The following is a 26132-nucleotide window of genomic DNA, read 5'->3' on the forward strand; positions in this document are numbered from 1 at the left end:
CACCTTGTGCATCTGGCTTACATGGGTCCTGGGGAGTCAAACCTGGGTCCTTCGGCTTTGCAGGCAAGCGCCTTAACCGCTAAGCCATCTCTACAGCCTGGCAAATATGCTTTTACTGCAAAAAAATCACATTCCAGACATGGTCATTGCCCTCAGTTGGCATATATTTTAGCAATGGCCTTGAAAGACGTGCTTTGGTAACAATGAATCCAGGGTGTCTGGGGAACCTAGGAGAGGTACTGACTCCCACCCAGTACAGCTGTGCCTGGGGGGCCTAGAGATGGCACACAGGGGGCTGTACCTGAGGAGGTGGCCCTGTTGATCTGGGCCAGTCAAGTGGACAGACCAGAGAGGACCCGTTGACTAGAGTCTCAGGCTGTGCCCCTTCCCCCATCCTAGCTCCTTCCTCCCCTATCCATACCCACTCAGGAAAGAAGAGAGCCGAGAGTCTTCAATCGTGGAGCAAGTGACTCCCCACCCAGGGCGGAGAGGGGGTTCGCCTGCTGGCACAGCTCCTCCTGAACCAGTCCGCGAGTCCCCGCTCCCATCCCCCTCTCATTCTCTTCTAAAATTCCCCACCAGGCTGAAGCTTCTCAAAAAAAAAAAAAAAAAAAAAAATGCTGGGAAACAGTTTTCTTCTGGAGGTCAGGAATGAGGCGTCCCACAGGAAATACCAGATTCTTCCGCCGAGTAGCCAGCCTCCAGCCTGCCCAGCCTTCTCCCAACCCACGCAGGCACGTGGCCATGGCTGGACTCCGCTCTGGCGCTTGCAGAGCCGGAGAGAACGGCGGGACTGGGTTCAAGCACGCCTCTGTCCTCCGGGTCACCGCACTAAGGTCTACAGCGTGGGTCGTGTGGGTTTCAGGCTGAAGGCAGCCAGCACCCAAACTGAAAGCAAACCAAGGACCTGAACTGGACTTGCCTTGGAGATGGGTACTGGAGAATCTGCTCTTGGGACCTCAGTCCCCACCCACGTGGGAGAGCGTTAAGAGGCGGGGCCAGTCCCCTCCAAGCTTCTGCTGGCTTTCCAGAGGTCACGGTAGCACCCTCCTGCCCACTCAGATGAATGGAACAGCCTCTGAAGAGGAGAGTTGTCCTCAGGCTCCTAACCCCATTACCTCCCAGTTCTCACTTTCACATTGGACCTTCTAAAGCTGCAACCAAAACCCTTTCTGTCTCCTAACCTCAGTTGAAAGAGACATTGGCCCATTGCCCTCCTTATGGGAGGACAGAGTGAGGTCTATCCAAGGGCTAGGGGTCTCCAGAAGGGTGTAGGAGGTAGTGGGCACGGATCAGCTGTGACGTCCCAGGAGAAAGCTCAGATTTTCCTTTCACTCCAGCCTGGGTGAGGTCCCCTGGGCCTCACTGATTCTATCCTTGCTCTTCTGAGTCTGAGTATCTTTGCATCAGCTCTGTGAGTCCATGAAAAGGGACAGGAGGGTGTGAGTGGGTGTGCTTTATTATTTATTTATTTGAGAGAGAACGAGAGGAAGATAGAGAGAATGGGCGTGCCAGGGCCTCCAGCCACTGCAAACGAACTCCAGATGCGTGCGCCACCTTGGGCATCTGGCTTAACACGGGTACTGAGGAATCGAACCTGGGCCCTTAGGCTTTACAGGCAAGAGCCTTAAGTGCTGCGAAGCCATCTTTCCAGCCCAGGTATGATCTTTGAGCTCAGAAGGTCCTTCTGGGTACACTGTCCACCCCCCACCCACTCCTGGGATGCACACATTGCTTTCTCCTCCTCTTCTCAGGATGACTGCTGCCCTCCGCATGGGGCAGCCTGAGGCAGGATACCATACCCTAGGCTTATTGATGTGTCTCAAGGTGGGAACTGGAGAACCCCTCTTCTGTTGGCTGGTCTGGCTGGCCCCTGTTCTCAGCTGACTTCTCCCTACACCCTGAGGGAAATTCTAAGAGGGTCCCATGGAAGAGAAGTGACCAACCCAGACATGAGAGGACAGGACAGGGAAAGGCCAGGCCCAAGATTCCTGCATGTGCCAGGCCGGCCTCCTCCTACCCTCAGCCAGGCCAGCAGAGGGGTGCTAGGAACAAGAGTACACCAGTTGAGGGTCCTGGAGCAAGAGTCCATCCCTGAGGGGCTGGAAGACTAAGACATATAAGAAGAAAGTCCCAGGAGTCCGACCCACTCTCCCCCGCAGGCCACGTTCTTCAGATCCGATGCCTTCCTGAAAACCCAGTTCCATGGGCTCAGGCTATAGCCACCACCTTCTTCCAAAAGATCTTCCCAGGGCTGGGGGTGGGGGTGGCTTAGCGGTTAAGGCGTTTGCCTGCAAAGCCAAAGGACCCAGGTTCAATTCCCCAGGACCCACGTTAGCCAGATGCACGAGAGGGAGCATGTGTCTGGAGTTTGTTTGCAGTGGCCAGGAGGCCCTGGCACGCCCATTCTCTCTCTCTCTCTCTCTCTCTCTCTCTCTCTCTCTCTGTCAAATAAATAAATAAAATATTCAAAAGATCTTCCCAGCCAGGCATGGTGGCACATGCCTTTCATCCCAGCACTCGGGAGGCTGAGGTAGGAGGATCGCTGTGAGTTCGAGGCCACTCTGAGACTACAGAGTGAATTCCAAGTCAGCCTGGGCTAGAGCGAAACCCTACCTTGAAAAACAAAATCAAACAAACACACACACAAACAAAGATCTTGCCAAAGGCCCCTGATGGGCAAGGGTTCCTGCCCTCTCCCACCTACCTTTTTGCTCAGAACTCCCTTTGCCAAGAGGTGTTACGTCGTTACTGTTGTAGGCTGGGCAGAGCACCCTTCCTGGCCACTGTGTCCAACATGAGTCTGTAAACTGTACCCGCTCTCTATGTGCGTAGTGAGGGGCAGCGGGCAGGCTGTGTCCATTTGCTCCACTCCCTCCTCATGTGGCTCTACCGTGTCCCCAAAGAGTCCTTAAGCAGAGGAAGGCTTCCAAAGGACATGCCGGGAATCAACTCATCGGTAGAGAGAGTGCTAGCTTCAGAGAGGGGGAAGGGATGCTTCCCACAGGGCCACGTCCCTCTGTGAAGACACTCACCTACTGTGGTCCAGATATCAAGGCGAGTACTGGGCCTCTGCTGGTCACTCACTGCCTTTTCCGTTTCCCCACAGGCTCGCTGTGCTCACTGTCCATTGAGAAGGCCCTGCCTGAGGACAGAGGCTTATACAAGTGCATTGCCAAGAACAACGCCGGCCAGGCGCAGTGCACCTGCCAAGTCACCGTGGACGGTAGGTCATACCCACCCATTGCCACCACACGCACAGGTTCCATCTCCTGGCCCCTCCCATACTTAAATGAAAGAAAACTGGGCTGGAGGGATGGCTTAGTGGTTAAAGCACTTGCCCGCAAAGCCAAAGGACCCAGGTTTGAGACCCCAGGACCCACCTAAGCCAGATGCACAAGGTGACGCACATGTCTGGAGTTTGTTTGCAGTGGCTGGAGGCCCTGGCGCGCCCATTCTCTCTCTCTCTCTGTCTCTCTTTCTCTCTCTCTCCCTCCCTCCCTGCCTCTTTCTCTCTCAAATAAATAAATAAAAATATTACAATAATAATAATAATATTTTTAAAACAGAAAGAAACCATTCTAACTCTCCCCATCTCTACCTGTGTATTTGCCACTGTATTCATCTAGTGGGAATCATGCTCTCTTTGGCAAGAAAACAGAAAACAATATAGAGACAGGAAGACAGGAAGGAAAGTGACATAAGGTCTCTTTGATCACCCACACGATCTCTTCCTATATCCCCAGCCAGAAGGAGGAGCTCTTCACCTTCTCCTCCCCTCCCAGTCCTGACCCCCCACACCCAGAACCTTCTGGGCAGGGAAGCTGGGCACTAGGGCACCAGACAAGAGGGAGAAAGGACACACCCACAGGAAAATGACTACAAGAATTTTACAAGGCCCGGCAAACAAGTGTGCCGAGCGCTATAGGATACAGACAGACCCAACGAGGGGTCCAGGAACCTGAGGAGCATGCACAAGACCTCCAGGAGAAGGTGAGTCAGGCTGAGGCTTGGCCAAAAGAAGACAGGGCCACCTGTGCCGACAGAAAACAGGAACAGAAGGGAAGAGACATGGGAAAGAGCAGACCCACTAGGCCTGAGTAGCATTTGGCCCTTAGGAAGGGGCAGGGCAGGCTCACCAGGGAAGCTTGGGATTTGTCCTAAAGAAATGCAGGGGGCTGGAGAGATGGCTTAGCGGTTAAGCGCTTGCCTGCGAAGCCTAAGGACCCCGGTTCGAGGCTCGGTTCCCCAGGTCCCACATTAGCCAGATGCACAAGGGGGCGCACGCGTCTGGAGTTCGTTTGCAGAGGCTGGAAGCCCTGGCGCGCCCATTCTCTCTCTCTTCCTCTATCTGTCTTTCTCTCTGTGTCTGTCGCTCTCAAATAAATGAATAAAAATTAAAAAAAAAAAAAGCTTAAGAAATGCAGGAAGCGTGCATGGTCATCTCCTCTCCCTTCCATTAGAGACTGGGAGTAGAATGAGCCTATGTCAGGCATTGGGGCGCACACCTTTAATCCCCACGCTGGGGAGGCAGAGGTAGGAGGATCGCTGTGAGTTAGAGGCCAGCCTGAGACTACAGAGCAAATTCCAGCCTGGGCTAGAGTGAGACCCTAAACCAAAAAAAAAAAAAAGAGAGAGAGAGAGAGAATGAGCCTTGGGACTGTTTATAGATCTTGACTGTCATCATTTGATCATTTGTCATTAGTGTGGTTATTGGAAGTTCTGGGAACCACACGTAGCAGGGCCCCCACATGGAAGCAAAGGTTCTACAACTGAGCTGCGCCCTCATTTCACAGATGTAAAACACTGAGGCTCAGCCCGGCGTGGTGGCGCACGCCTTTAATCCCAGCACTCGGGAGGCAGAGGTAGGAGGATGGCCATGAGTTCGAGGCCACCCTGAGACTACATAGTGAATTCCAGGTCAGCCTGGGCTAGAGCGAGCCCCTACTTCAAAACAAACAAGCAAACGAACACCGAGGTGGTGATGCCGTGAGGAAAGGCAGCTTGGAGAGGCTCCCTTGGCTCTCATGGGGCCAAGCCAGGACAAAAGCCCATCTCAGGCCTCCCAGCCCAGTGCCCTTTCTCTGTTATTTTGGTACTTGCATGGAAATGTCTAAAAAGGTAGTTTTGGGGAAAACAATTTCTCACCCTCGAAATGCCTGGTTAATAACCGTCAGTGACATGTCAGAAGCTAGAGTCCAAATAAGGCGTCCTGAAGAACGGCTTTGTTGTTCTTCTGGCTCCTAGATGGGATCACTTGAGTCCTGACCTGTTTTGCAGCCCTCCCGTAAGATGGAAAGGCTTTGGATTTCATCATTCCTCTTCCTGATCACAAAGCAAAGATCTGTAGTACCAAATAAATGGGAAAAAAAAATTTTTTTTTTTTTTAAGAGGAAAAGACATACAAAGAGCAGCCATCTGGAACAGATAATGACAGTGACAATGTAAATTAAGTTATCAATAGCCCCCAGAAAAGGGGAAGTTGAGGTTGTCAGACACGGTGGGGAGTGGGCCGGTTCCTGGGCGATCTGGGAATGGACTGCTCACAGAATCTGAGGCAGCAGCTCTAGAATGGGTTCAGGGTTCGTGGTCATTGGCAGAGCCAGTGTCTGCTGCTGCTTTTCTCCTCACCTGGGCTGTCACCACCCAGGTCAGAGTCTCCGCCTTTCTCCCCTGTCACATTCCTGGGAATGTATAGTCCCCTGAAGCTAATTTCCGGCAGCTGGGCCCCCCCCACCCACTGGGGACTGAGGGCTGAGTACCAGCCATCTATAAGAAGCCAGCCTGCTTAATGAGGTTATCTGCTTTGGAACAGTGGCCTGGTGAGCGGCTGTCTACACCGCTGGCTGAAGGCAAGAGAGCAATCCATTCTCTTTATCTGTGACATGTCAGCACCTTTCCAGGGTTTGTTTGCGAAGGGAGCTTTCCATCCCCCCCCTACTCCCCACCCCGGATTGAATTCCTTGGGGGAAGAGGTTTGGTTTGGTTTTGGTTTTAAGTCTACGGGGTTCATTTTGTGACTTTGGGGGCTTCTTGCCCCTGGAGGTCTGCTGAGAGGCTGTCCTGCTCCCCTGCTTGATCTTGATGATGGTCTTCGTTCATCTCCAGAACTTGGCCCCTAGCTACAAACTGGGAGCCGGGTCTCAAGGAAGAGAGCCAGCAAATTGACAGGAGAGACAGTAGTCCTGGCTCTCAGTTAACTAACTCGGTTCGGCTTGGTCTCGTTTTCGGAAAGGAAAAAAGGGTAACCGTCTTCACCCCTCCTTCTCTTGCTGTTATTCTTGGAGATGCACTGGTTGGTGTCTTTTGCTGGGTGGAGCTTCTCACCACATTTATGCCTATCAAGACAGTGAAGGACTTAACCATCTGTCTGTCACCCTTGACGCCTCCTTGTGGCTGGCGCTGTGCCCAGCTGGGTCACCTTTCTGTCTTCCTCTGTCCCCTCAGCGCTCCCCACCCTCCAGGACACAATACTAAGAGGTCTCAGCTGGCCTGACCGTCCTTTGAGGTTGGCAGAATTTGCTGCTGTGCACGGGCAAGAGTGTCTTTCTAAAGACAGGGATCCACGGTTCCAGCCAATTCTCCAAAGCAGTCATGAATCAAACTAAATGGCAAGAACCATTTGAGCCAACTCTGGTGACACATCCCTGTGATCCCAGCACCAGGGAGGCTGAGACAGGAGGATCACAAGTTGAAGGCCAGCCTGAGCTGTGTAGGAAGACGCTGTCTCAAATAATCATCATCATCATCATCATCATCATCATAATAATAATAATAATGGGAAGAATGGAGGAATAACGGGAAGTAGAAGGCAAGGAAAAACTCTTTATTGGGCTTCTCCTGTCCCTCTATTTGCAGCTGTCTGCCTGGCTTGGATAGGGCCAGCCCTGCATCCCTCCAAAGAGACAATGAGGTCCCGCTCCACTATGCTGGCCTCAGGCTGGCTTCCCACTGCCACTCGGCAGGGCTGCCCATGCCCACTGAAAGCCACTGTGATTCATTCATCCAAGGTCATACACCTGTGGCTGATATAAGGATGTATGTCAGGCATTAAAAAGAAAAATGGAATCCAGCTGGGCTCACTGGTGTGTTAGTCACCTTTCCGTCTTCCTTATAAAGTGGGGAGGAATCGTGTAGAATGAAGCTAGCTACTTTAATAATGCAGTTTGGTGTCATTTTCCTGCAGAGGTGGGCGTTTAATACCCTTTATTCATTATGGCCATATCCAACCTCTCTTCCGAACTCAGCAAAGGCAAGCGTCAACCTACGCTATCCAGAAGGAAACTGAGGCTAGAGCCATAGGATTTGCCAAAAGTCACCCAGGAGGTTTAAAAAAACAAAAAGTGACTTTCAATGCCTGCTATGGTCAGAGACTTTTGTACTTTGCATTTTCAGTTTACATAACTTGGGGGCGGAGGGGGGGAGAGGTGACCTTTCCAAATAAGCAAACAGAAGTTCAAGGAGGTCAGAAGCCTTCCCAGGACACACAGGCAGAAAGAAAGCCCCAGATCCAGGCTGGAGCCCTGCCCTGGTCCATAAATGACAACGTGGAGTGTCCTGGCAGGACTCAGGTCCGTCTGGTCCTGGGGCCTGCACCTCTCCTCAAACAACCCTCTGGTCGGGGGATCATCATGTCCGAACTCTTCAGAGAGACCCTGGCCTCCCTTACGGCCAGCCTGCCCTGGTCAGAAGTCCTAGTAACAACAAGTAACTCATTTCCTATAATCCCAACCTAGAGGAAAAGTAAGGAACCCCTTCTTGGCCAAGACCCCCAGAAAAAATGCAAAAGACATCCTGGCCCTTCCCAGCTCTGGCTTCCCTTCCCCAGGTACCCTTGCCAAGGCACCCAACCTTAACTGCAGTGAGACTGGGGTTTGATGGCTACAGAGGGCCATGCATGTTTGCATAGGAAGGGCTTTGCCAGCGGCACCTATGCCGTTATTCATTCAGTTAAAAAATATACATATCTGGGCTGGAGAGATGGCTTAGCGGTTAAGCGCTTGCCTGTGAAGCCTAAGGACCCCGGTTCAAGGCTCGGTTCCCCAAGACCCACGTTAGCCAGATGCACAAGGGGGCGCACGCGTCTGGAGTTTGTTTGCAGTGGCTGGAAGCCCTGGCGTGCCCGTTCTCAATCTCTCTCTGTCTGTCTCTTTCTCTCTCTCTCTCTGTCTACTCTCAAATAAATAAATAAATAAATAATGAACAAAAAAATTAAAATATATATATACATATTTGAGTGCACAACTCTTCCAGGGACAATTCAAGGGGCTGGCATTACTGACGATAAACAGGAAAAATTCCTGCTCTCAAGACTTGACCTCCTTGTTGAGGGATAAGTATGTTGTAATCTCAGCTAATATTGTGCAGTGAGGACGGCGCAATGGATGATGGGGAAGGGACTGCTGCTTCAGGAAAGGGAAGGGTTTGGTGCAAGGGACATGTGGACAGAGATAGACAGCAAGTAAGAAAGGAGTCCCGGAGGGCTGGAGAGATAGCTTAGTGGTTAAGGCGCTTGCCTGTGAAGCCTAAGGAGGGAAGTCATGCATCTGGAGTTCGTTTGCAATGGCTAGGGCCCTGGTGGGCCCATTCCCTCTCTCTCTCAATCTCTCTCTCTCCCTCGCTCTTAAGTAAATAAAAATGAAAATAAAACCTTTTTTAAAAAAAGAGGGGCTGGAGATATGGTTTAGCAGTTAAGTGCTTGCTTGTGAAGCCTAAGGGCCCTGGTTCCAGGCTCGATTCCCCAGGACCCACGTAAGCTAGACGCACAAGGGGGCGCATACATCTGGAGTTCGTTTCCAGTGGCTGGAGGCCCTGGTGCTCCCATTCTCTCTCTCTCCCTGTCTCTTTCTCTGTCTGTCGCCCTCAAATAAATAAATAAAAATAAATAAGAATGGAGTCCCTGAAATAAGTGAGAAGAGAAAGCCGTGAGACTATGCTCGGCCCATTCCTGGAAGAGGAAGCAGGCCCAGCTGGGCCACACACAGGGTACCGAAGTGTCAGGAAATGAGACTAGGAAGGGCCAGGCACCAGCTCTGTAAGATGTTATGAGCTGTGACAGGAAGCCAGGTTTTATTGTGAGTGTGTTGGGACAGTACTATGAGTATTGTTTGATTATGAGTGTGTTGGGACTTTTGTGAAGGACTGTTCACTCAGACATGTGGGTGGTCAGCAGACCCAGGGTAGGTAAGGAAGAAACCAGCGAGACCAGATGGCAGGAGGTGATGGCATCTTAGGCTCAGTGGAGTAGACCAGAAATGATGCAGTTTATCAGTGAGTTTACTGCAGAACTGACAGGAGTTACTGGCAAATTTGGGTATGCAGAGAGAGGAGAGGGAGCTGGGAAGACCCCTCACTTCTCACTTTGTTGATTTTTTTATTTTTTAAATTTTTTTGAGAGAGAGAGGGGGGGGAAAATAATTGGCAGGCCAGAGCCTCGGCCACTGCAATCTAACATCAGACACTTGTGCCACCTAGTGGACATGTGCAACCTTGCAGTTGCTTCACCTTTGTGCATCTGGCTAACGTGGGATCTGGAGAGTCGAACATGGGTCCTTAGGCTTTGCAGGCAAGTGCCTTAACCGCTAAGCCATCTCTCCAGCCCAAAGCTTTCATTTTCATTTTTGTTTTTGTTTGTGTTTTTGTTTTGCTTTGTTGATACTGCTGTTTTGCTGGGTTTTTGTTTTTTGGTGGGTTTTTTTTTTTTGGAGACAAGGTCTCACTCTAACCCACACTGTCCTGGAGCTCACAATCTATAGCCCCAGCTGGCCTCAAACTCACGGTGATGTTCCTCCTCGGCCTCCAATCAATGGTGATAGTGCCTATTAAACTCAGGGCTGGAGAGAGGCACTTGCCTGTGAAGCCTAAAGACCCAGGCTTAATTCCCCAGTACACATGTAAGCCAGATATCCAAGGTGATGCATGCATCTGGAGCTCATTTGTAGTGGCTGGAGGTCCTGGCATGCCCATTCTGTCGCTTTCTCTAATAAATAAATAAATAAACTATTTAAAGTCAGAATGTGGGGACTGTAGGGCCATCAAGAGTTTCATACCTGTGATGTTGAGGGTGCCTAGGCAGGCATTGAGATGACTCTGAAACTGAAGAGGGAGATAGAGCCAGAAGGTTCTGGCGGGGGTTGGGGGGCATCCACATGCACAGGCAATCAAATGCCCTAGGGTTAAATGAGGCCACAGGGTGAGTATGAGTGGAGATGAGATTAGGTAGGGAGGCAGGGAAAGAAATCCAAGGCAGAAGGAGAGATGTCCCAGGAGCCAAATGGTGAAAAGTCGAAGAAGAAAAAAAAAAAAAGAAGAAGAAGAAAAAGGAATGATTAGGCTCCCCGTGTCAGAGGCCTCCGCTGAGTGTGGCTGACCCTGACCATTGACTATCTGGACATGGCAATGCAGAGGTCATCCATGACCTTGACAGAAGGGCATTCAGCAGAACAGTAGTAACAGCCTCATTTATGACAGAGCTCCCTATGGGGTCATGTAGCTGGGTGGGAATCTAAACCCAAGCATTGGCTCCTAGCTACTGTGGTTCACTGCCACTCAGGCCAGGGGCCCTTCTGACTGGCTGAGCTGCATGCCTGAGTCCTGGCATGTTCCTCAGCCTCCTCCTGTTTTCACATTTATCCCGTGCATCGTCACATGCAGCTCCTTGGCATTAAGTTGAAGGAAATAGAGCTGCCATTTTTGTAGCCCCCAAACACATAGCTGAGGTAGGAAGGACCATGTTGAGTTCAAGACCAACTTAGGGCTACATAGCAAGTTCCAGGGCAGCCTGGGCTACACAGTGAGAGCCTGTCTCAGAGAGAAAGTGAGAGAGATTAAGAAATGAGGGAGAGGAGCTGGAGAGATGGCTTAGCAGTTAAGGCACTTGTCTGTGAAGGCCAAGGACCCAGGTTCAATTCCCCAATACCCATGTAAGCCAGATGCACAAAGGTGGCACATGCGTCTGGAGTTCGTTTGCAGTGGCTAGAGGCCCTGGTGTGCCAATTCTCTCTCTCTCTCTCTCTCTCTCTCTCTCTCTCTGCCTCTTTCTTTCTCTCTCAAATAAAGAAAGAAAGAAATGGAGCGGAGAGATGAAGGAAAGAAGGCACTTAAATTTCGATGGTATGGTTTCATCTGGTATGAGCGAGCTCATGAGGCAGGCACACAGCACAATACTTCATGAGATAAACACTTCATAACTGTCCCTTGTTATTTTTCAACTCCCCCACACTTCTGTTCTGGTATTGTTATTCTCATTTTCCTAGCTGAGAATTGAGGCTCAGAGAAGTTCAGGAGCTCACCCAAGGACTCATAGCCTCTGGACAGTACAGCCAGAAAAGAACTCACATTGGGCTGGCCAGAAGGCTCTCTGTGCTCATGTGATGCTTGCTCTTGGACACAGAGAAGCAAGGAGAGGCTGGATCCTAGGCCCCCTGCCTTGCCCTGCCCCTCCTGGGGCTTCTGAAGCTCAGACCCTAATCCCAGAAGCTTCCCAAGGCCTCATTTCCCCCTGGTCTAGGGTCAGAGCCCAGGGATCCCCAACCTCTTGGAAACAAAAGGGAAAAATGTACCCCCCCACCCCCGACAGGCCAGAGTCCAGAGGTAGCCCAGCAGTGGAAGGGGTAAGGCATTGCCCATATAAGGGCAAGTCTCCTGCTTTCTGTGTGGGCCCCTCACTTCCCCCACACCTCTCCTCCCCAGGCTTCTTTGGGGGCACCACCAGGCTAGCAAAGGACTTCAGCCCCGGAGCCCAGATGTAGAAATAAGGTTCAATTTCATCGCCAAAAAGAAAAAAGAAAATGATTAAAATAGACAGAAAATGCAAGCTGCTTTTAAACTTTTTATTACTATTATTTTTATCCCCTGGACAGCATGTGAGCACAGAGCTGGTTTTGATTAAGCGCGTGGTCCTTTCCAGCCAATTCCTCGCCGCGGTTCTCACGGAGGCCTAGCTGCTCCTAGCAGCAGCTCGGTATCCTTGGCTGGGGGGGCTCCCCCCTTTGGTGACTGCACAACCCCCACAGTGCTGGCACTTTAGGCAGGGTGTAGGGAGGCCCCCCTGTGGGCCTCCAGATCTGGGATGTGCCTGGTTTGGAAAGGAAAGGAACCCTTTCCCTGAGGGCTAGGTGGAAAGATAAGGAGCAGCAGAACTTTGCAGCCAGCTCAGCACAGGGCTGTGTGCACATCTCTGGGGGATCCCAGGGCACCCCTCAGTCAAGGACACTGCAGAGACCAGTAAGGGCTGGGTGGCAGGGCTTGCCGGCAATGGAGAAGTCCATCGGAAGGAGGTGGGAGGATGTGGTTGACAGAAAGAAGGAGTTCATTCTTTCTTGATGTTTCTGGGATTTCCAACACACCACCAGTATGCGTTATTGTCTCTGGGCCTCAGCACGCTGTCAGGGATCTTTTTAAAAGCATGGGAACAGAGATACGGGGTGGTTTAAATGGTACTATTGACAAACACAAAGCTAGAACTTTCTCCTTTCTTGGTGCTAATCAAAGCAGTGCTCACAAAGAAAGTCCAGCAAGTCCCATGAGGAGTGAGGGAAACCCCTCGGTTCCTTCTGTCTTTCTTTTAGAAATCCAAGGAAATCGGTCCTCTTCTCTTGTGCTGCTCCTCAGTGTATTCAGTAGTAGAGAAAAAGCTATGCTCGGGGCTGGAGAGATGGCTTAGTGGTTAAGGCATTTGCCTGCAAAGCCAAAGGACCCAGGTTCGATTCCCCAGGACCCACATAAGCCAGATGCAGTAGGTGGCACATGCATCTGGAGTGCATTTGCAGTGGCTGGATGCCCTGGTGTGCCCACTCTTCTCTCTCTCTCTCTCTTTCTCTCCCTCAAATAAATAAATAAAAATAAAATATTTTAAAAAGAAAGAAAGAAAAAGCTATGATCCTTCTTGCTCATCCTTCCTCTGTGACCAGCAGGAGAAAAAGAAAGCTGAATTTGGAACTCAGAACCACGTTCATACACACTGTCCTCTATCCTTCCTTCTCTTAAAAAAAAAAAAATTGGGGCTGGAGAGATGGCTTAGCGGTTAAGCGCTTGCCTGTGAAGCCTAAGGACCCCGGTTCGAGGCTCGGTTCCCCAGGTCCCACGTTAGCCAGATGCACAAGGGGGCGCACGCGTCTGGAGTTCGTTTGCAGGGGCTGGAAGCCCTGGCGCGCCCATTCTCTCTCTCTCTCCCTCTGTCTTTCTCTCTGTGTCTGTTGCTCTCAAATAAATAAATAAATAAATTTTTAAAAAGTTGCAAGCAGTGAGAGATGGAGGGAAGAGACAGGCAGAAAGAATGGGCATGTCAGGGCCTCCAGCCACTGAAGACAAACTCCAGATACATGTGCCACTTTGTGCATCGGGCTTTACGTGGGTACTGGGAAAACGAATCCACGTTGTTAGGCTTTGCAGGCAAGATCCTTAACTGCTGGGCCATCCCTCCAGCCGGTACACCTTTTGTGAAGCCCCAAGGGTTTTTCTGTTCCTCCACCAGTGTCCACTTGGGACCGTCGTCCTGGGTGTAGGCCACATTCTGAGAGTTTGGCTCAGCTCCGGGCAGCAGGGGTCCTGGACTCACTAGCTGGGGCTCCTTTGCTCTTTCAGAAGGTGAGGAGCAGAGCCACACACCATGGGGGAAGGGGCCGGGTAAGGGCTGGTTTGTCAAGTGCTGGTTGAGAGGATTTCTTCCACCTCTTTCCCCCTCGCTCCCACTTTTTGTCATACACAGCTAGGAGATCAGATCCTATCCAACACCCTCGCTGAATCATTCCTGAAGTTGCACGAACAGGGTTTTGGGCTCTCCTCAGTGGGGAACTACCCCTGGCACCCCCAAAGCCTCTCTGTCACTGAGCAGAGCCTTGCTGTGTCCATGTGCCGCTCATGTTGCTGAATGGCCTGGCTCATGGAGAAGGGTAGTCGTGTGGAAAAGGAAGTCTTCTGAATGTTAGGCCTCAGAACTAGGGCTGGAGAGATGGCTTAGCGGTTAAGCGCTTGCCTGTGAAGCCTAAGGACCCCGGTTCGAGGCTCGGTTCCCCAGGTCCCACGTTAGCCAGATGCACAAGAGGGCGCACGCGTCTGGAGTTCGTTTGCAGAGGCTGGAGGCCCTGGCACACTCATTCTCTCTCTCTCCCTCTATCTGTCTTTCTCTCTGTGTCTGTCGCTCTCAAATAAATAAATAAATTTTTTAAAAAAATACATTAAAAAAGAAATAATACTGAGTTGGAGGTCGGGAACGTGTGGGCAGACCCACACTCTGAAACCGGCAAGGGACTAGATTCCCACTTACAGAACTGCATCCGGGTGGAATCTCAAAGAGCCCAAGAGCTGAGAAATGTGTATCCATAGCTTCTGCGACCCATGTTCATGGTGCCACCCCCTCAGCACCCCAGGAACCCAATCTAGAAAAGATCAGCCTGTGGCTGGAGGTGGCTTAGCGGTTAAGACGCTTGCCTGCAAGGCCAAAGGACCCAGCTTCAATTCCCCAGGAACCCACGTAAGCCAGATGCACAAGGAGGTGCATGCGTCGGGAGTTTCTTTGCAGCAGCTGGAGGCCCTGGCGTGCGCATTCTCTCCCCCCTCTGCCAAGTTAATAAGTAATAAAAAATATTAAAAAAAGAAAAGAACAGCCTGGGCTGCCTTTTCGGGAGGCAGGAGCAGCATAGTAGCCCTTCTAGCCAGACCAAGCCACTAGGATGTGGCTAAGAGCCCCAACTGGAAAGTCCCGCTCCCCTCCCCATCCTCTGGGCTTCCTCTTCAGGAGCAGGAAATAGAGGATGAGGACCAGAAAGGGCTCTGGAGGAGGTGCCTTTCCAGCCCATCTAAAGAGTGCTCCTTATGGGGAGGAAGGCGGGGTGACAGCCATTCAGCAAGCGACTTCTTATCTGGGTCCTGGGTAGTTTCCCACAAGATCTTAAAGTCCAGTCACAGAGAGCCCCAAGGACAGCCTTTCTTGCCCAGCCCCACCCGGCTCACAGTGCCCCTCCCCAGTGCCCACAGGGGAGGTCCCCCTAGCATTCTCTATGCTTTGCCTTGGAGCAGAGACACGCGCCTGCCCAGTGTCTCCAGTGAGGCCTGGAGGGTGGCAGCTACAGGGCTTCACCAGGCCTGCCTTGGGCGAGGGACAATGAAAGCCCCCAAATGGGTCCCCAGCCTCCATCTCAGAGGCTCAGAGGCTCCAAGGCTTTTATCTGGTCTAGACTGGCCCAACGCAAAAGCAGGTGTCAAAAATCAGAGTCAGGGACTGGAGAGATGGCTTAGCGGTTAAGCGCTTGCCTGTGAAGCCTAAGGACCGTGGTTGGAGGCTCGATTCCCCAGGACCCACGTAAGCCAGATGCACAAGGGGGCGCGCGCATCTGGAGTTCGTTTGGGGTGGCTGGAGGCCCTGAAGTGCCCATTCTCTCCCTCCCTCCCTCCCTCCTTCTCTCTCTCTCTCTCTCTCTCTCTCTTCCTTTCTCTCTCTCTCGCTCTCTCTCTCTGTCACTTTCAAATAAATAAATAAATAATAAAATCAAGACAGTTTTTTTAAAAACTCAGAGTCAGGCTGGGGAAATAAATGGCTTAGCAGTTAAGGCATTTGCCTGCGAAGCCTAAAGACCTCAGTTCCATTCCCCAGGACCCACGTTAGCCAGATGCACAAGGGGGCGCACGCGTCTGGAGTTCCTCTGCAGTGGCTGGAGGCGCTGGCGGGCCCATTCTCTCTCTCTCTCTTTCTGCCTATCTGTCTCTCCCAACTGGAACAAGGTGAACAGAGTGCGTTGAGAGCCTAGGTCTTGCCAGGTCCTGGCAGCCTCCGTTACCACACAGCCTCAGCTTCTCCCTAGCCAGCCATCCGTCTTGTTGGGTAACTGCCCTGCTACCTGATTTATCTGGCCGGAGCCGCAGGCTCTCCTTCTTTGGTGCGCCCCTGGAGGAAGGGCCTGCCTGCAGGCGCCACTCGCCGGGCACCGAGGGCCTCTGGGTGGAATGTCGGATGGGTGGGCCAAGGTGGAGAGGGGGAGGTTGCTGAGCGCTCCTTGGACAGACACTGACTGATAACTGTGTGTCGCCTGCTCTGTTCCAGATGCTCCGGCCAGTGAGAACACCAAGGCTCCGGAGATGAAATCCCGGAGATCTAAGAGCTCTCTTCCCCCCGGCAGCCTAGGGACAGAGAGTAAGTACCATCACCACCTTGCAGAGACGGCGACACTGCCACTGGCGTGGTGGCGGAGCCCCTGCCTCCTGGTCACTGAGCCAGTGAGTGACCTTTCCTCACCTCCTGGCAACACCCCTCCCCTCCCGTCCCCTGCCGGCCTCTCTCCACCCTGTCCACAGCCCCGAGGTGCTATACGGTCTTGTTTCTCCTCCTTTTAGTTCACACCTAGACTGCTGACCTCTGGACCCAGGACTTTGTCCTGTCAGAAGAACCTTAATTTGTTTTATTTATTTGAAAGAGAGAGAGAGAGAGAGAGAGAGAGAGAGAGAGAGCGCAAATGGGCTCCCCAGGGCCTCCAGCCACTGCAAACGAACTCCAGATGCGTGCGCCCCCTTGTGCATCTGGCTTACGTGGGTCCTGGGGAATCAAACCTGGGTCCTTTGGCTTTGCAGGCAAGTGCCTTCACCGCTAAGCCATCTCTCCAGCCCAGAAGAACCTTCTTAAATTGTTACTCTAACCTGTCACTCCAGTGGTCCTTAGCACCTTTGGGATCCTATACAAGTAAACCAATCAAGGTGTACGTGCCCTGGACATGCCTGCCCTACAAAGCGCACATACGTAGTTCCTTCCCTCTGTGTCTTTGCCAGCACCCCTCTTTCCTAGTTCTGACCCCACTTCTTTGCCGCTGTCCTGAGCTCTTGTAAAACCTGAGCTCCTTCCCATGCCTCTGTCCTCACTCTTCTCTCCGAGGGACACCATGGTGACAATGCGCCACAAAAAGCCACCTCAGCCTGGACTGTTCCACCTTCAGCTCAAAGAAAGTTTCTCCCCATGAGCTTCTAGAATGCCACACCTACCTCTCCCACCAACTCCTTCCTGGTATCATCATGGGGATGGATCTGTGTCCTTGGATGTTCCCTGAGGGCCTACCTGGTCCCTCAGAATGATATGTGCTGTGCCCTGTTTCTGAGAGGCTTCACTAGTGTCACATGGCAAAGTAGAAATAGCCAAGAGAGCAGAGAAATAGCCAAGGGAGGCAGAGGTAGGAGGATAGCTGTGAGTTCAAGGCCACCCTGAGACTACATAGTGTATTCCAGGTCAGCCTGGGCTAGAGTGAAACCTTACTGCAAAGAAAAAGAAAAGAAAGGAAGAAAGAAAGAAAGAAAAAATAGTCAGGAGAGAGCTTTGTTGTGACCAAGACCACAGCATCCTCCATTTTTGGGGTCTTGGTTTCCCCCATGGCCAATTTATCCACTAGTTATGATGCTTAGAGCCCATGCTGCTTTTAGAGGCCAAAACAAATGGGCTATATTATAATTATAAGACAAAATGAACTGTTTCTAGACAATGTTTTAAATATATATTAAACATTTTGGGGTTTTGTGTTTGTTTTTTAAGTTTTTTATTTATTTAAGAGCAACAGACAGACAGAGAAAGGCAGAGAGAGAGAGAATGGGCACACCAGGGCCTTCAGCCGCTGCAAACGAACTCCAGACGCATGCGACCCCTTATGCATCTGGCTAATGTGGGTCCAGGAAATTGAACCTCGAACCAGGGTCCTTAGGCTTCACAGGCAAGCACTTAACCACTAAGCCATCTCTATAGCCCTGTTTGTTTGGTTTTTGAGGTAGGGTCTCACTCTAGCCCAGGCTGACCTGGAACTCACTATGTAGTCCCATGCTGGCCTCCAACTACCTTTGCCTCCTGAGTGCTGGGATTAAAGGTGTACACCACCTTGCCAGGCCCTAACTACATATTAATATTTTACTTTTGGGGTGGGGGACTTTGAGAACAGATTTTACACTAGCCCAGGCTGACCTAGAACTCACTATATAGCCCTTCAAACTCATGATGACACTCCCATCTCAACATCTCCAGTACTGAAATTAAAGGTATGAGCCATCACATCTAAAAGCCTATTCATCTTTATACATGAACAGTTGTAAAATATAATTTATATAGCCAAAATATAATACCTATAAAATACAAATCACATATAAAATTTTTAAATATTTTATTTTTATTTATTTATGAGAGAGAGACTGGGCACACTAGGGCCTCCAGCCACTGCAAACAAACTCCAGATGCGTGAGCCACCTTGTGCATCTGGTTTACATGGGTCATGGGGAATCAAACCTGGGTCTTTAGGCTTCTCAGGCAAGTGCCTTAACCACTAAGCCATCCCTTCAGCCCTCCATATAAAATTTTTACTTATAAATGTATATACATGGATGCACGCATACTTTTTCAATGGAGGAAGGAGCCCCTAAAAGCAAAAGTGCCTGATGTCCTCAAAAGCTGTAATGTAGCCCTTACTTCTGCTGTGATTATGAGTGTGATTTTATTAGCAGAACTGTCTTCTGATAGCTTCAATTATAATAGAACACAGAGTTGCTTGGACATCTCCAAAACACTCTTAAGTTTTAAAACAAATTAAAAGTTAGAACTGGTAGCACAAGCCTGTAATCCCAGCACTTGAGAGGCTGGGACGAGACCCCCTGGAGCCCTGTCTCCGAAAGTATAAATAAATAAACAGAATAAAATAAAACAGAAAATGGACACTCACTTACTTGTACTCCTAGAGGAAAGTGATCGAGCCTCCATTATCTTAAAGATTATTTTCTTGAGCTGGGCATGGTCGTGCACGCCTTTAATCCCAGCACTCGGGAGGCAGAGGTAGGAGGATCGCCGTGAGTTCGAGGCCACCCTGAGACTCCATAGTGAATTCCAGGTCAGTCTGGGCTAGAGTGAGACCCTACCTCAAAAAACCAAAAAAAAAAAAAAAAAAAAAAAAATTCTTATCATTACAAGGGAGTGCTTTATCATTCATTTGCTTGTAAAAACAAATGTCAGGATGATGCCTGGATTCCTTAAACACAAGCTGACCAGTCTGGGGGCGGGAGTGGGGGTCAGAGGTTGTCAGCCTTCAGTAGGGTGGTACAACCACACTGAAGTGAAGGCATTTTAACACGCTGAGTTAAAGATCCGTGAGAATAGTGGAGGAGCCACTTTTTAGGAGCCTTGACTGTTTCAGTGATTGGACATCTGTTGACAGCTCTGAGAAGCATCTAATAGCAATGAGTTAGTGGTCTTTGTCTCCAAAAGCATTGCCAGGGCCCTGTTGCACAGGTGACAGAACAGCACACGCAGACAAAAATGTCACTCTTAGAAGAGCCTCAAGGGTCGTGACAGGTGCTGCGTCCTCAAGTCCCGATCTGTCTGCCTTCTGTAAAGTCCCCGGGGAGGTGAGGCGGGGTCAGAGGAAGAGAAAAACAAGCAAGCAGGCATTGGGACAGTGAGCAGACTCCGGAGCTGGGCTCCTTGCCCAGCAGCGCTGGGAGGCTGTGGAAAACCCCACTCAAGTTGGCATCGTCACACTCAGGACACCTGGCTGGCAGCTACAGTTGCATATTGGATTCACCTGGGGAACTGGGCAAACACTGCCGCCCCCTGCCCCCTCAGACTAATGAGCTCAAAACCTCAGAGGTGGGAGTCCAGCTTCAGTGACTGTTCACCCTTCCAGGTCATTCCACGGTGGGGCCTTGCTGGAAAGGCAAGCCAGCCATTGTTCCTCCACAGGGCAGAAGGGGTTCTGCCCACTGCCTCTGGGAAGTGGGGAGCCGCTGGGGAGCCCCACACCAGCGCCTCAGAGCAAGGTGCCCTTTATTTTATTTTATTTTATTGATTTGATTTTTCGAGGTAGGGTCTCACTCTAGTCCAGGCTGACCTGGAATTCACTATGTCGTCTCAGGCGATCCTCCTACCTCTGCCTCCCGAGTGCTGGGATTGAAGGCGTGCGCCACCACGCCTGGCTTGCAAGGTGCCCTTTAGTGCTGAGGCAGCCTTAAGGAGCAGGACAGCATGGGCAGAAAGTGCCTTGACTGCATAGAAAACACGCAGGTGGGCTGGAGGGATGGCTTAGCGGTTAATGCGTGCTTGCCTGTGAGGCCTCAGGACCCGGGTTCGATTCCCCAGTACACATGTAAAGCCAGGTGCACAAGGGAGCGCATGCATCTGGAGTTCATTTGCAGTGGCTGGAAGCCCTGGTGCACCCATTCTCTCTCTCTCTCAAATAAATAAATAAATATTTTTTTTAAAAAAAAAAAGGAAGCAGAGTCCCACTAGGGTCAACTTCATGCTACTTGCCTGCAAGGGGAAATTTCCTCTGTGTCAGGAGCTCTTTGAGGGAGTGATGGACATCTCCCTGCCAAGGAATAGGGGTATGTCTCCATGTGCCTTGATGCCCTCCTTGCCTCCCTGTGCTGGCCTGTCTACCCATTCCCCACCACCCAAACCTGTGGTCAACCTGATGGTCTTGGCTGCCTCTGCACCCACTAACACTTTCACATCTGTCCTCCAGAAACCTGCACGCCAGGTGCCTTGAGGGACACTATAGAGTTTGTTGCCCAGACCATCCTGGGAAGGTGGCTCCCCAAAATAGGAAGAGAAGGAAATGGGTTTTGTTTTCAGGTCTGGGCCCCCAATTTTTTCTCTACTAGGGAGATAATTCATAGTTTATTAATTGTATAAGTCATATGCACATGCATTCTTATTTGAGCACTTAAAATAGTATTAAGGAGCTGGAGAGATGGCTTAGCAGTTAAGGCACTTGCCTGCAAAGCCAAAGGACTCAGGTTCAATTCCCCAGGACCCACATAAGCCAGTTGTACAAGGTGGTGCATGCGTCTGGAGTTTGTTTGCAGTGGCTGGAGGCTCTGACATGCCCATTCTCTCTCCACCCCCCACCCCTCAAATAAAACAATGTAATAATCCTACCCTCCACCCGGGCTGGGGAGATGGCTGGTGGTTAAAGTACTTTCCTGCAAAGCTTAAGGACCCATGTTCGACTCTCTAGGTCCCACATAAACCAAACACACAATGCGCAAGGTGATACAAGCATGCAAGGTTGCTTATGCAAACAACGTGGTGCACACGTCTGGAGTTTGATTACAGTGGCTGAGGCCCTGACAGGCCAATTCTTTCTTTCTCTCTCTTTCTCATTAAAAAAGCCCTACCCCCGGGGGCTGGAGAGATGGCTTAGTGGTTAAGGCACTTGCCTGCACAGCCAAAGGACTTCAGTTTGATTCCCCAGGACCCACTTATGCCAGATGCACAAGCTGACACATGCATGCATCTGGAGGTGTTTGCAGTGACTGGAAGCCCTGGGGCATCCATTCTCATTCTCCTCTCTCTCTCTCTCTCTCTCTCTCTCTCTCTCTCCCTCTTTCCCTCTCTCAAATAAATAGATTAAAATAAAATATTAAGAAAATCCTACCCCCAATTTCATTTACCCCACAAATATAGTCACTCCTTTCTACATACATCTATATGTATGCAGATATACAACTGCATCACTTGGCTATTCCCGCTGATAGAAACGGAATCCCATAGTCTGCAGAACTCTGCCATAGATCCTTTTCTCTTAGCAGTCCTTCTTAGCATTTTTATTTTCTCTTAGCATTATCATTCCCAGGCCCAGACACATCTGATTGCATGAGTGGTCTGGCTGTAAATGTGTGTTTTTGTCAAGGCTGAGAAATACCTAATCTAAGACGGAAATCTATCTTCCCTAAGGAAGGGGCAAGTGGATTTTCTGTCAGAGCGCAGCAGATCATTTTCTGCGCACACCCCTGTCCTCAGGACTAGTTTGTTCTTAGGAGGGGCTGTTGGGCTTAAGAGTGGATAGCGCGGGCTGGAGAGATGGCTTAGCAGTTAAGCGCTTGCCTGTGAAGTCTAAGGACCCCGGTTCGAGGCTCGGTTCTCCAGGTCCCACGTTAGCCAGATGCACAAGGGGGCGCACGCGTCTGGAGTTCGTTTGCAGAGGCTGGAAGCCCTGGCGCGCCCATTCTCTCTCTCTCCCTCTATCTGTCTTTCTCTCTGTGTCTGTCGCTCTCAAATAAATAAATTAAAAAAAAAAGAGTAGATAGCGCTATCCACACGCCTTGGAGCCCCTGGGCCTCACTGCTGCCAAGCACTGCGGAGCAGGAGGAAGAGGCCGGTTAGCCTGCCCCCTCCCAAGACAGAAGTACTTGTTAACCTGCCAGCTACCGAGTCACAAGCACAGGAGGGTAGTTTGAGCAGGCCAGGGTTATGAAGGAAGAGAGGAATGCAGTTTATGTGGTTTGGTTGCAAAGGAATGCTAACATTGTCAGAGGAGGGGAGGCAGGCAGGAGCTCGGGAAAGAAGTGCAGATGCTCAAGTGAATGTTGTGAGCGCAGCTGAGAGTTCTGAGCTCCTGCGCAGCAAGCGCCGTTCTAGGCAATCCTTCTGTGTCGTGTTAGCCAAGGCTCTACCATGCTACAAGCAGTTCTTGCTCCCATTTCACAGGTAAGCAAAACTGAGCCTTAGAGATGAAACTGTCCAATAAGCTTATACCTGCTAAAGAGTGGAACTGTGCCGGGCTTGGTGGCACACGCCTTTAATCCCAGCCCTCAGGAGGCAGCGGTAGAAGGATCGCTGAGAGTTCGAGGCCACCCTGAGACTACATAGTGAATTCCAGGTCAGCCTGAGCTAGAGCAAGACCCTACCTCGAAAAAAAAAAAAAAAAAATCATGTGAAAATAGTGCAAAGAACTCTTGTATACTCTTTACTTAAGACTCATCAATTGTTTGCATTTTATTCCATAGTTTTATCATTGTGTGTGTGTGTGTGTGTGTGTGTGTATTTCATTTGGATAGGTACTATTTTAAACTAAATTGGAGTTGCCATGCTTTGATTTTTATTTATTTATTTATTTGAGAGAGAGAGAATTGGCACACCAGGGCCTCAGCTACTGCAATCAAAATCCAGATGCTTGCGCCACCTAGTGGGCATGTGCAACCTTGCGCTTGTGTCACCTTGTGTATCTGGCTTATGTGGGATCTGCAGAGTCAAACATGGGTCCTTAGGCTTCACAGGCATGCGCCTTAACCGCTAAGCCATCTCTATCCCTCCCCGTGCTTTGATTTCTAACTCACCGTGTGTCTCCTAAGAACATAAGCATAACGTGGGCTGTGATGATAACTCAGTTCATAAAGTGCTTGCCTCACAAGAATGTGGACCTGAGCTTGGCGTCCAACACCCATGTAAATGCCAGGCATGCCTATAATCCCATGCTGGGGGTGCAGAGATAGGAGGATTCCTTGGGGTTCACTGGCCAGCAAGTCTAGCCTAATACTGATCTCCAGGCCAATAAGAGACCCTATCTTGAAGGAAGTGGACAGCATTCCAGAGAATGATATCAAGGTTGTCCTCTGGCTTCTACACCCTCACACAAGAGCACATGCATGCGTATGCACACTGTTGCCGTCGGGTTCGCATTGCTGGTAGAAATCACCCAACCAAGAGCAGCTTGTGGGGAAAAAGAGGTTTATTTTGTCTTACAGGCTCGAGGGGGAAGCTCCCCGATGGCAGGGGAAAGCAATGGCATGAGCAGAGAGTAGACATCACCCCCTGGTCAACACAAAGTGGACAATAGCAACAGGAGAGTATGCCAAACACTGGCTATAACACCCGTGAGCCCATCCCCAATGATACACCACCTCCAGAAGGTGCCAATTCCCAAGTCTCCATCAGCTGGGAACTTAGCATTCAGAACACCTAAGTTTATGGGGGGACACCTGAATCAAACTACCACACACACTTATTAACAACAATAGTAAAACCACAATATAGTTGTTGAAATCAGAAAATTAGATGTTTAACCAGTACTATTATCTAATCAGTCCACCCTCATTTTTGCCACTTGGTTCAATAACATTCTGTCTGGTTATGTTTTTGCTCCTCTTGATGGGAATGTTTTCTATTTTTAGAGAGAGAGAGAGAATTGGCATGTCAGGGCCTCAGCCACTGCAATCAAACTCTAGATGCTTGCGCCACCTAGTGGGAATGTGCAACTTTGCACTTGCCACACCTTTGTCCGTCTGGCTTACATGGGATCTGGAGAGAGATTGAACACGGGTCCTTGGGCTCTGCAGGCAAATGCCTTAACCACTAGGCCATCTCTCCAGCCCTCTTGAGGGAAATTTAATAGCAGCACTCCTGCAACATTTCATCCAGAGTGACTCCTCTTGTATTTTGATGACAGAATTGGCAGGGGGGGTGGTAGGCCCAGGACTGAAGCACTGTAGACTCTTCCCGAACACCTCACAGGGAACTTCCAGATGTGCAGATGCTGCCGTATGATGAGCCGGTCTGGGGCACTGCCCAGGCTTACATAGCAAGAAAGCCGTGATCTAGGGAGCAGGAAACCAAGGTCTCGTTTGTCCCATGGGTTAAGCACGTGGCCTCAATCAAAGCCCTCCCTTCCTCTGGACCATCGTGTCCTCACTGTCCAGTGAGGAGTTTCCTTGGCTTTAGTTCAAGCTCCGATTTCAGACCACTGAGGGAAAGCTGTTGAGGGACACCGTCTAGGCAAGGCTGGCTAATTCTTCCCAGCACCTGACTTGAGGAGGAATCTAAAGCTAGAGGAGCATGGTTCAGGTTGCACCACAACAAACAACTTCTTGTGGGAAAGGAGGCCTTAAGCATGAGGCCCAGGTTCAAGGTTCCCGCTGCAGGGGATCTGAGTCTGTGGGAATCTCTTGGGAGTATTTTTGTAAATTGTTTTGTTCATTTTTATTTATTTAGTTCAGAGCGACAGAGATAGAAAGAGGCAGATAGAGAGAGAGAGAATGGGCATGCTAGGGCCTCTAGCCACTGCAAACGAACTCCAGACACGTGCGCCCCCTTGTGCATCTGGCTAGCATGGGTCTTGGGGGATCAAGCCTTGAACCAGGGTCCTTCATCTTCACAGGCAAGCGCTTAACTGCTAAGCCATCTCTCCAGCCCACTTGGGAGTATTTTTGTAGAGGAAGACAAGTATATTGCAAGTGTATTGCATGTTTGGAAGATATATTCATTAGACTTAAGAGATGATTTGACAAAATACAAGTGAAGCCAGGCATGGTGGCACACGCATTTAATCCCAGCACTCAGGAGGCTGAGGTAGGAAGATCACTGTGAGTTCGAGGCCAGCCTGAGATTATATAGTGAATTCCAGGTCAGCCTGGGATACAGTGAGACCCTAGTTCGAGGAAACAAAAAGAAAGAAAGAAAGCAAGAGAGAGAGAGAAGGAGGGAGGGAAGGAAGGAAGGAAAGAAAGAAAGGAGGAAAGAAAGAAAGAAACATGGATGAGACAATGTCAGTTTGATAGCAGACTCAGGGTTTTGCTTACCAGTCTGCATAGGCTGATGATCTTTTACAGAAAAAAATAATAATAATAAATGCAACCGAGCATCCCTGAGGGACTTTTACAACTTGGGATAACAGACCCCTGCGCTATGTTCATAATCAATATTTAACTTTTCTGAGTAATTCATGAGTTGAGAGTCCCTGCTTCCAGTGCTCTGTAATTGGGGGTGACACAAGTGAAACACCCTTTAGACTCCAAGCCTGGCCTGGACGCACATCGCTGGCACTGCTCCCTACCGATCATCCCAGTGACCCCAGTAGACTGTTCCAAATCATGACACTTGTTGATATTTCTGTTGTAGCCTCCCTCATGTGTCTCTTTGAAGCTGAAAGTCATGTCAACCTGAAAACATCTTTGGATATCAAACAAAGTGTCCAGCTTATGTGAAGTTTTCCTCTGGACCAAATCATGCTTTTTCAAAAAAAAAAATATTTATTTTGTTTATTAGAGAGAGAGAGAGAGAGAGAAGCAGAGAGAAAGAGGAGAGAGAGAGAGACAGAGGACATACCAGGGCCTTCAGCCACTGCAAACGAGCTCCAGATGCGTGTGCCACCTTATACATCTGGCTTACGTGGGTCTTGGGGAATTGAATTTTGGCTTTGCAGGCAAGCACCTTAACCGCTAAGCCATCCCTCTAGCCCACCAAGTCTTTCTTTTAAACACTCTGCAGATCATGGGAAATGCTAAATCCTGACAGGATGGACCCACATGACTGGTTGGAAATGAATGCGGAGCGGGTTGGGATTGCCCGACACTGGAGGATCTGGGATCTAGAGAGAAACTGGGGTGTTTTTATGAATGTCCAAAAG

The 26132-nt window shown here is 50.2% G+C and overlaps 1 protein-coding gene across 1 annotated transcript in view; it reads left to right on the forward strand.

Annotated features, from left to right (window-relative positions):
• Mylk (myosin light chain kinase) overlaps positions 1–26132 on the forward strand; it is a 350277-nt gene that overhangs the window by 240342 nt on the left and 83803 nt on the right. The window contains exons 17-18 of the mRNA XM_045146900.1: positions 3110–3226; positions 16040–16129. Coding sequence (XP_045002835.1) covers positions 3110–3226; positions 16040–16129 — 207 coding nt within the window. The remainder of the gene's footprint in view (positions 1–3109; positions 3227–16039; positions 16130–26132) is intronic.

The sequence above is a fragment of the Jaculus jaculus genome, chromosome 4 (genome assembly GCF_020740685.1).
Source record: "Jaculus jaculus isolate mJacJac1 chromosome 4, mJacJac1.mat.Y.cur, whole genome shotgun sequence".
Classification (NCBI taxonomy): Eukaryota; Metazoa; Chordata; class Mammalia; order Rodentia; family Dipodidae; genus Jaculus; species Jaculus jaculus.